The 10528-nt window shown below is 43.4% G+C and overlaps 1 protein-coding gene across 1 annotated transcript in view; it reads left to right on the top strand.

Moving 5' to 3' along the window:
• The first annotated feature begins 671 nt into the window (after positions 1–671).
• Positions 672–10528, top strand: part of PAH (phenylalanine hydroxylase) — a 36253-nt gene continuing 26396 nt past the window's right edge. Inside the window, exons 1-2 of the mRNA XM_008636368.2 lie at positions 672–815; positions 4992–5099. Of these exons, the coding sequence (XP_008634590.1) occupies positions 774–815; positions 4992–5099 (150 nt within the window). The 5' untranslated portion in view covers positions 672–773. The remainder of the gene's footprint in view (positions 816–4991; positions 5100–10528) is intronic.

The raw sequence follows: 10528 nt of genomic DNA, 5'->3' as shown, positions 1-10528 counted from the left end.
TCCTCCTACCCTAGAGCTCTGACCTACTCTTGCCTGCTCCTTTCCTTCCTTTACCTTCTTCCCTTTCCCCATGTTCTGGCTCATATCCCAGTGTGTGAAACTCCTGTTTCATGCTTCCCTCGCACTGCGTCTCTCTTCAATGTCTGGTGAGTGGAGCGATGTCTCCTGCTCTCTGACCTCTTTGGAAGCAGACCCAGAGGCCCTGCTAAAGGACAAAACCCTCAGCTGTGTTTTGCCAGAGCCTTCCACGCCTGGCGTTTGACATCCAAAGAGCAGATCCTGGAGAACGTCTGATGTCTGGTCAAGGGGAGTGACCCCGAAGGGAATCCCACCTGAGGCTGAGCACGCAGCTGCAGCGGGAAGAAATGGGCAGGAGGCTGAACTGAAAACGATGTGTTGATGTGAAGAAATGAAAACAGCTGATGTTGATCAGGAGGAGGAACGCTGTTAATTCAGAGCATGCTGCTCATCCACGTTGAGTGCAGATAGAAACAATCTGCTGGGGAGTCTCTCCACGCAGGCGTGGGACTTGTAGGGGATGGCCGACGTGGAGCGGCTGGTTCGTGTGCCAGGGGTGGGTGTGGTGGGCATGCAGGGAGAACGCCCCCTTGGCATGCCGTCCAGGGGAGGGAGCTGGGGAAGGGGATGGCTTTGCCTTGCTTGCTCCACTTTAAATACCTTTGCACAGATCTCTGGCCACTGCAGTTAGGTCAGGAGGCTTTACCTGCTGTAGTGAAAGGGCCTCCCTGTGTGGGCATTGCTGCCTCTGCAACATGGACTCACAGCACTGCAAAATGAGTGGTGACCCTTTCCAGGTAAGTGATGGGGTCTGTGCCTGCTTTTTGCAGAGGTGGAGGGGTGTCCTGCCTCACTCCTGTGCTCCTGTTCTTGTCCTCCACTCTCTGAGATGCAGTGTGACCCAAGAAGGGAAGAATCAAGGTGGCCTGTCTTGATGCTTTTCAGTACCTGAACACTTTTGGCAGCCCCTGTACTTGTCTGCTGTTAACTGTGCTCACCAGAGTGCAGTGAGAATGCAAAGAAACATTGCAACAGTATCCTTGCATACATGGCAAAGAGAAAGAATCAGAAGCTTATTAAAGGTCTTAAATGTATGTGATGAAAGAAATCTGTCTTCTTTTCTTAAAGGAAAACAGATGAAGTTATGTTCTTTTCTGGCGGGGCTTTTTGTTAAATTTTGGGGCTCTGATGTCCTCTTTTTTAATGTTTACTGATTGACTTTGAACTCTTTGCTTTGGGAAATACAGGAAAGTCTGAAGTTCGTGCCTTCTGAATACAGGCACTGATGTTACTGCAGGGGCAAGTGATGTAACCTAAGGCCAGCATGGTTAATTATTAGGACCAAATTCTGCACTTATGTGTCCTATGCAATGCTGCTGAAGCCAGAGACAAGCTGCATGAGATGTGCAAAAAAAGGGGCTTCTATTTTTTTAAGAGCAGAGATGCCAAGGAAGCCTCTATTCCTACTGCTTTGTGTGCTGCGGTTGAACTCCCACAACATTTCTCTAGGGTCTCACCTTGCTGCTTATCATACTTGTGTAATTGCTTGGTTCCAATGATAACTGTGGTGATCAGCATTTAAATGCCTTAAGAAATCTGCCTTGGAAGCTAGTTCTATTTTCACAAATAACTTAGAAATTTTCTAATTTGAAATACTTTTCCCCTTTTTTTCCCCTACTATTTTGCATATCTAGTAAGTTTGAACTTTACAACGCAGAGGTGAAAATTTTATGTCCCTGAAATTGCAAGGAAAACTTTCTCTGGCTTTAACAGTGTTGGAATTCACTCTGAAGGGCTTTAGCTAAATGTCTCAGCAACAGATTAGAAAGCTGACAGGATTATGTTATTGACTCCTAATACTGTCACCTGTGTCAGAAAGGCAATATCAATGTATGTGCAAAGTGGTTAACTAAAAATGCAGATTTGTGCTCAGGTAAGCCTATTCTTGCATCTACATATGACTTTCTTTGAGATTGTATTAGGTCCAGGAATGGTTTTTCATGCTCATCAACTGGTTCTTATTTTACTTCCTAGAAAAAAACCAGAGCTGGAAGAAAAATAGAGCTGAATTCATTGCACAATATATTTATAAATCACATATACATATCATAGAGACAAAATTTCAACACACAATTTTATTTTCAATGAAATTATTTCTTCAACTCTGAATCATAATCACAATAGTAACACAAAAGTCAAACTACCCTAAAGCTGCAATTCCTTCATGTATGTTGAGGAATGAGAAGTTAAAGTCCAAATTGAATGGGAAATTGAGAATGGGAATGGGAAAGCTGTTTAACAGTTAAAAGTATGCATAAGTAGTAGAAAAAGCTCAACAATAATGTTGTGTTTGTGCTGCTGTGTATCACCTCCAGTGCATGTGTTGAGGTTTGCCTGCAGTGTACTGTATTGATGCACACTGCCCCCATATATACTGATAAGAACTGGGTATCAAGAAAGCAGTAATTTTAGTCTTCTCCCCCTTTGCAATTAAAGATGTCACCTCTCAGAGATGTGACATCACCTCTCAGGTGTGAACTGATGGTTGTTAAAAGACCTTCCAGTGAACTGAGTGCATATGCAGATGTGCAAGAAGTTAAGCAATTACGAGGCTGTTTATGGCATTAGTGCCTGCTCCCTACTGCAATGTGTCTTTCTCTTAAGCACCAGTATAAATCAATTTGCAAGAGTGGGAAAATGATTGTGGACAGATTTAAAGCAGCTGATCTCAACAAATCAAGGCTAGAGACCAATGAGTTTGGAAAAGTTTTTTAAGGCTTTTTCATGTAATCTCGTTGTACAAAGGGATCAATTATTATTATCAGAATTACCTTGCAGGACTTCAACTTTGCATTATATCCCCTGCAAGTATCCAAACCACAAATTCTTCATTTGTCACGCACATTCAAGTCAATCTGTCATATAAGTTGGTCCTCACGGCATGACTTGGCAAGAATATTTAAAAGATATAACTGCATGCCTTTTAGAGCAGTTTCATTGCAGACAGTGAAAACCAAAATCTCAATCCATTGGACAGACAGTGGTGGGGCCAGTTCTGTCCTTAAGATCAGTTTTGACTGTGGTGGGTGAAAACAGAAGGAAAAAGCAATGCATGGACAGTATTTGAGATGACAGTTTTGGTCACACTATCATAAAATTTCAGTAGTACAGACATTTGTTTTGACTTTTGCCAGACTCCTGTCATGTTTTCCCTTGTGGTTGCTGAGGTGTAAATGGGTTTCATTAGCCAGCTGACACATCACTTCCAGCTGCTTTTCCTCTTGGTCCTCGCCATGTAAGAGCTGGGCTGACTCCCTGGCTGGATGAGGACTCAGGAGACACAGAGATGCTGCAGGAAGTGTCACAAGTGAACAGGTGGCAATCTTCCTTCTGGTACATAAAGCCAGCACTTCTACTACAGCTCCCACTAGAGGTCCCTCATAAAGCTGGAAGTCATTTGGAAAACACCACAGCCTCTGGAAACAGAGCCAGATAGAAAAATGTGTGGCCAGTCTGTTAGCAGCAGCCTTGGAGACAACTCGAAGCATCAGCAATTATTTACTTTACAAAAGAAGGCAGCTCTTCATAGCTCTGCCTCAGGACATATAGGCCCACCAAGAACTTTATGGCTTCAGGGCAGCTGGATTAGATCATTAATTTGTCTTCTACAAAGGCTGTCTTTACTGAGGACAATATTTGGGAACTGGGACTCTTTAAAATCTGATTTATATGTTCAATTGAGCAGTAGCCATAATGAGGACAGACTCTGAGTGAAAATGCAGATGTTTATAAAGAATTTTTGAATGGGTATCTTGAACATAGCTTTAGCCCAGCACTTGTTACACCAGGACCCATCTGTGTTGCAGATGTCTGTGTGATACTTGAAATACCAACCACAGGCAATTTGTCTGAGGCCAGTAGATGGTCAAAAAATAAACAAGCAAATATGACACTAATGTGACCTCCAAAAGTTTGTGATGGTTGTGCATCAAATTTACTCTGATATCAGAAAAATTAAGTGATTCTTGAAATCTCAGCAGCATTTACCTGCCATGCCAAGTACCCAGATTGCTTTTAAGATCTGCTTCCACTCCAGGGCTCAGTTTCCTGTTTCTGAAGTGGTGAAATAGTTCTTCCCTGCTTAACAGGGCTTTTGTGAAAAGAAACACGTGTAGAGACATGCAAAGACATTCTAGTAATGAGAACCATGAAGATAATGAAAATAAACCTTTGAGAGTACTGGAATTTGCAGAGCAGAAAATCAATGAGAGAAAGGGAACAAACAAACAAAACCACATTTTGCCGTGAGTCTACTCATGGTGGGATTTAGGGAAGATCTAAATGTTTGCTCCAACATTTTCTTTTTTTTTTTTTTTTTTTTTTTTTTTTTTTTTTTTTTTTTTTTTTTTTTTTTTCTGCCTTTTATTTTCTTTCCTTGATGTTGTTATTTTGTTTTAAAATCACCTTCCATATCCTTCCTGTGAATACTACTTTGCTCCTGGGGATGCCTGGAAGGTACAAGCAGAACTGAAGGGAAACATAGACCATGGTCTGCACCTCTGCACAGAGCTCATCTACATTGCTCTGCTTAACCCTGAGTGTTGATGAAAAGGAAGCCTGAGGGAAGGAATTTGCACTATAGCTGAAACCAAAGTGGGGTAATATTTCCGGTCATCCCTGAGAGGTGAAGCAAGGCAAAGATAATATTAGGCTATTTGCATGTCCTTTTTGACTACCTTGCTCTCACAAGGGCTCTAGTTTGAGGGAAGGGATTTGTATCTCTACCATCATAAATCAGAGCAACCTGAGATCTGCTCTGCTTCTGGCAGCAGTGGTTGCCCTGATTCCCACTTAGAGCTATTTTATACCCTCTTTGCATTGCTGGTGCTGTGCAAAAGGGGAATGGAGAAAGGCAAAACTCACTAGGGTGAATGTTAATCATTTTTATTTGTGTGTTTTTTCTTTCCTTTCAGGAATCTAGGTACATTGAAGACTCCCCCAATAAAAATGGTGTGATTTCTTTGATTTTCTCTCTGAAAGAAGAAGTTGGGGCATTGGCTAAAGTCCTGCGCACATTTGAGGTAAATATTTTCCTTCAGGTCTTTACAATTTTGTATTGCAGCAACATTTTCTTGGGGTCTTTGAGATTGTGTTTGTGGTTCTATTTCATTGCTGTTGCAGGAGAAAGCAGCCTGCATTTCTTTTCTGGGCTTAAAATCCCTTAAAGTCTTGGAGCAGAAGTAGCTTTTTAAAATGAAAACCTCTATCTTTAACTGACACAAGGGTGGGAAAAATGCATTTTTCCAACTTATGAGGGAAATACTTCATCATAACTGCTTTAGTAACAGGTGGGAGTGAGTTGGGCTGTGATGTGAGATTGACTTTTAACCAAATAATTTGCCTTATAACTTGTAAGGCAAATATACCCTGCATGTGAGCCATGTGACTGACAGTGCATGTTGCATGAGGTATTTCTGCTGGGGGCACCTCTTAGCTCTTGTCCTCCTCAACAAATCTGATATAAAAAATTCTATCAGCTCCCACCTGCAGCACTTCTACAGAGTGGGTAGAGGGTACCTACAGAACAGCATAAAAATGACAGGACTTTTTTTTACACCAAAGGGACTCAGTAACTTATGCTGAGTGATTTGGAAAGCTTTTGGGGAAACAAGGAGCCATTTACCTTTCAGGACATTGTGTGCCTCTTTATTCTTGCAGAAATATTTCCCAGATGTCATGAATGTTGTTTGAAAAGCACAAAATCCTTGAAATGCAGGATGGTTGTGTTGCAACACACACAGCTGTGTTCTCTGTGCTCCCGAGCAAATACACTGTTATATTGGTTCTGTGGCTTTTTGTTTTCATGTAATAGTTGTGCCTGAAAACAGTGATTTCTTTAGAACACTCTAAGAAGTTGTGGCCTGCATATTTTCCATTCATAAATTGAATTTACTGGGAAATGAAAGGTTGTGTGTTATTGGTAAAGGAAAAATAATTATGAGTTACAGGACATATTTGATTCATTAGGATAAAAGGACACTCACACCAACAACAGCAGAGCAAGCCTAAATCTGTGAACTGACCACTGTGATACAGTCCTGGAAAATGTCCATATGTCAGTGATGTGCATGTCTGTAAGTGAATTAAGGAGGCTGTTGATATTATCTCATTAAATGCATTGCTGTCTACTAACTAAAGTGCTATCAGCTCTAAAGAGAAAGTTTTGGGGGAACTAGTATAGGAAAGAGAGAAATATCCAGTTCTTTGGATGTGATTGTTCTTGCCCCAAAGCAGATACTGCAGCTAGACCATCTGAATCATGGTTTTACCCTGTGATCCTGAGGGCCTCTGAGGGGTTGGTTGGTTTCCCAAACTCACTTGGTTTTCCATCCCAACAAAGCTAATGCTTTCCGTGCTAATTTTCAGTCTCCTCCAGCACCAAGGCTTGACAAGAGACCTGGCATAGGTGCTCTTTTATCAGTTTTACATCTGGCATTGTAGTGGGGAGGTGAATGGATGGGATTTAATAGTACAAGAACAGCTCCTCAGGGCTGTTAGTGAATTCCTGGTGTAAGCCAGAGCAGTCTGTGGGCTGTTCTAACTCCGTTCCAAGAGCTGCACAGAGGTGTAAGTCTTATGTACATGCACAGCTGAGATAACCTCCCCCCTTTTCCACTTGAGCCATAGCCATGGTGCCCCAGAGACACAGACTTTGTGCTCATCCACAGCATAGACAGGGAAAATATGTGCTATGCAGGTGAATAGGAACAAACAGGAAGAGCCTGAGAGAATTTTTTCATCTTGTACTCCTTCACTGCCTAATAACATCAACTGTGAGGTGCTACAGGAGTTAGCTCAGACTTTCTGTGGGTGGGCTCCTTGGGCAGGGAGATACCCAGCCTTGTCCCCAGGTTTGTGTCACCAACTTGTTGCTGGCCTGTGGAAATGCGGTGGGTTTGTCTCAGAGGGGCATCACAAGAGGAGATATGAGGATGGCTGCTCTGGCTGTTATGGCCTCATGCAACTGCATGAAGTAGGAAAAGAGAAAACTGACAAACCACAGAATGGGATCAGGCTGTTCCCAGGAGCAGATATGGCGCTGCAATTGTTGACCTCATGGAAGGGGTCCACACCTTGTGCAGCTGCTGGTGCTGATGGCCACGTGTTGCATGTCTGTAAACTCTCTGCTCCTTGCTGAGGCTGGGAGCTGCCCAGACTCCTGGAATCTCTCTGGGGCACTCGTGAATGAGAATGCAGGCAGAGAGCACAGCTCAACCCTCTCCTCCCAGCTCGGATTTGGGAGTGGTTTAAGGGACGGTGCCTCCAGCACTGGCTTTGAGGATTTTGCCTCTTGTCTAGACAGTCTGTAAAACTACTCTGGGACATGAAGGGGGGAGGAAGAGGGCTGAGTGAGCTGCAAATATGAAAGAATTGAAAATAAACCCTTTCTACCAGGGAAGCAAGCATGGATGAAAGATCCAGAGTGAGATGCAGGGAACTGAGGGGATGCCTAAAGAAAGGAGAGATCTTGAGGTGCCATGAGCACACAGGATGCCTTTCTGTAGAGGAGGTGTCCATGTTGACCTGGGAAGGTTCATCCTCTCCTTGGTTTAAGAACTGAAAAAAAATGTTGTTACTCTGGCAGGATTGTTCAGCCACTCTTGAGACCCTCCCTGCTATGCGCTCCCAGGTTCACATCCTGCCCATGTCCTACTCCTGTGCTGGGGTGAAACTTGCCGGACTTTAGCCCCTATCACAGCTTGTTGTGCAAGAGCCCAAAGGGAGCTCTGGTGTGCTCTAGCCTGGGTCTGCACCTCTATATCATGAGGTCTAGGACTTCTGGCTCAACAAGCATCATGGCAGATGGAATCTGTACTCACCCACGGGGCACACCAACCAGGAAAGGAATTAGTGTCCAAACACAGCCCAGATGGAAGGGGTGAGCCCCCATTATGGGAGCCAGGATGGACTGAAGGTAGGGGAAGGCACAAGGCTAAGGGCTGTGAAGTGCTCATGGCACAGAATTCCATCCTCTGAGACACCAAGTTTAAGAGAATTCCAATGTGTTTTGTGGAAACAGTAATGTTTGTCCTACTCAAGCATCCTTCAGGGCTGCTCATGCAGTTGACAGAGTACTGCACGCTCTCACATTTGGTTTTTTGCTCAAAGATCCAAACTCTAGTTTTCTGTTCAGGTCCCAGTGCATACAAGTATGTGGCTACAGTGACAACTGTTGATTTTCCTATGTGGCTTGAAGGTTTTTTCCCTGAGGAATCTCCTCAATGTACTCAGCTCTTTATGTCTGCTGGCTTTATGCCCAAAACATACTTGATTGTTTCCACTTTTTTGTTATGTTTACTCAGGAAGATCCATCTGAACACCAGACCTCAGCAGGCTTCTAAGCTTTTCTGATCCCTGGCTCTTGTCTCTTCTCTCCTTGTGAATCCTCTCCTGACTGCATGAATCTGTTCCTCCTGGAGTGCTCTATGCCACTGCTGGCAGTACAGCTCCTGCAGTTCTTCTTCATCTGTCCTGTGGAGAGATGTGTCTGTAGGGCCAGACTCACACTCTGATGTGCTGTAAAGTGATAGCAGCTCAATCATCCTCACCAATAAGCAGATTGTTAAAACTGAATCCACTTTGCTTCCACCCTAGCTGCTCTGTTTGTATATTGGGATGTGGCAGACATTTACTTTTTGCTTGTCCAACCCAATTGTTTTGCACTTGAAAAGCCCATTTGCCACCTCTGTCCCTGTGGCAGGCTTGAGGGTGGCTGTAGAGACAGCACAAACCTACCAGCAGGGTCTTTACACCAACTTCATTTTAATGGGATCTGCTGTACACTGCGGTACTCCTTGGTGCAGCCATGTGCTGTTTATTTGTGTTGTAGAAGATGACAGCTAGGCAGCCAAAACTTGAATAAATACCTTCATCTGAAACAGAATAGCACACATGAGTAAAATATCATGCTTAAAATCAGGAAGACAGAACAGTCATCATGAAATTGTGTTTCTTTTTTGATTCACTGGACACATCAAAAATGTACTGAGCAGAAGTTGAGGCCAAGAAAAGAGAAATCTTCCAGGTTTCTAATCAAAACTGAAAAAGCAAAGCTGAGCACTTTGGGTTGACCCAAGTGTTACACTTGGTAGAAATACTTATTTGTCTGTAGTGATAAAAGCCTATTGAAATTGAGGTAACTTTTTTAAACAACAAAGTTCATTCTGAAAGGAAAAAAAAGTGAAGAAAAACCCCCACATTGTTCCCCCTCAAAGACTGGCTTTTCTGTAGTTAAATTCATCATTAAAAATACCAGAAATAAGAATTTCCATATACAAAAAGGATTGCCTTCAGTTTCAATTGCCGATTTTCCACATGAATTTGTGAACACGTTAATCTTCTCTGAAGTTCTTTTTCTGATGGATTTACAAGTAGCAGATCATCAGATATTTTAAGTGGCAAACATTGGAATACATTACAAATTTGCTCAACCCATTCTCAGAGAGGACCGTTCTATTTTTTTCTTCCCTGATGGGACTTTCTCAGATACAGAGCAGGACTTCAGTACAAGGTAAAGCCATCAGTGGGTGGGGGTCTAGCTCAAAAGCAAAAAAAAAAAAAAAAAAAAAAGTTGATTTGCACTGAATACTCCTGCTCCCAGAGTAAGTTACTGCTCCATGGGGGTAAACTACTGCTCCATGGAAGGATGGGATGGGAGTAAGAGGCTGTACTAAATGAAACCTGTCACTTTCAGAGTCAGCAGAGGTAACTGGGCTCTGTTTCTGTTTAGGAACTTCATTCCACAGAAAGTCCTATGTGACTGTCCTCTCTTTGTCCCCCAGGAAGGTATTGGCTCTGCGGTGGTTTGGGTTGTTTCCAAATCAGGGGAATAAAACAGTCACTTTGGCCAGGGGGTGCATTGGAAGTGTCCACAGCAATAGGTGAACAGGCCAGGCTTGCCCCTACCAAGATTGTTTTTTCATTATACTGTACATACGCACAGCTACGATCACTTCATTACAGTGCTCCAAATCTCCATCCTTGGTCTTATCCCTCCTCTTCCTAGGGCCACAAGAGCAGGACTTCTACTAAACCAATGTGGATTTAAAGAGAAGAATGGCCTCTTCACAGGTGCTTGTGCAATGCCACACGCTGTCACATGTTTTTGGTTTGTCTTGCTTCACGTTTTGTAGCCAGACTGTGCTGCAAGTGTCACACCAAATTTTAGGGTTGGAGGAGAAGTGTCGAATGATGGACACCAGGGGCTGCTCCAGGGCCAGCTGCCTTCTGGAGCTGTTTGCTGGCAGGGACCTGCTCTGGGACACTTTTCTTCCATGAGCTTGGAAGGAAGACCCTGACAGATGTGAAGGAGAAGATAGGGAAGCACTGTCTTTAGCTGAGAAGTAGACAGGCCCTTGGCCAGTAAAGCTGATGGTTGCCTTTGCCTTGGGAATCCGTGGCTGTAACTTCCTGTAACTTCCTAAGTCATCTCATCTATGAATATTAAGCA

The sequence above is a fragment of the Corvus brachyrhynchos genome, unplaced genomic scaffold, assembly GCF_000691975.1.
Source record: "Corvus brachyrhynchos isolate BGI_N302 unplaced genomic scaffold, ASM69197v1 scaffold56, whole genome shotgun sequence".
NCBI classification, from domain to species: Eukaryota; Metazoa; Chordata; class Aves; order Passeriformes; family Corvidae; genus Corvus; species Corvus brachyrhynchos.
The sequence above is the reverse complement of the archived record's forward strand: the minus strand, read 5'-3'. Positions and strand labels throughout refer to the sequence as shown.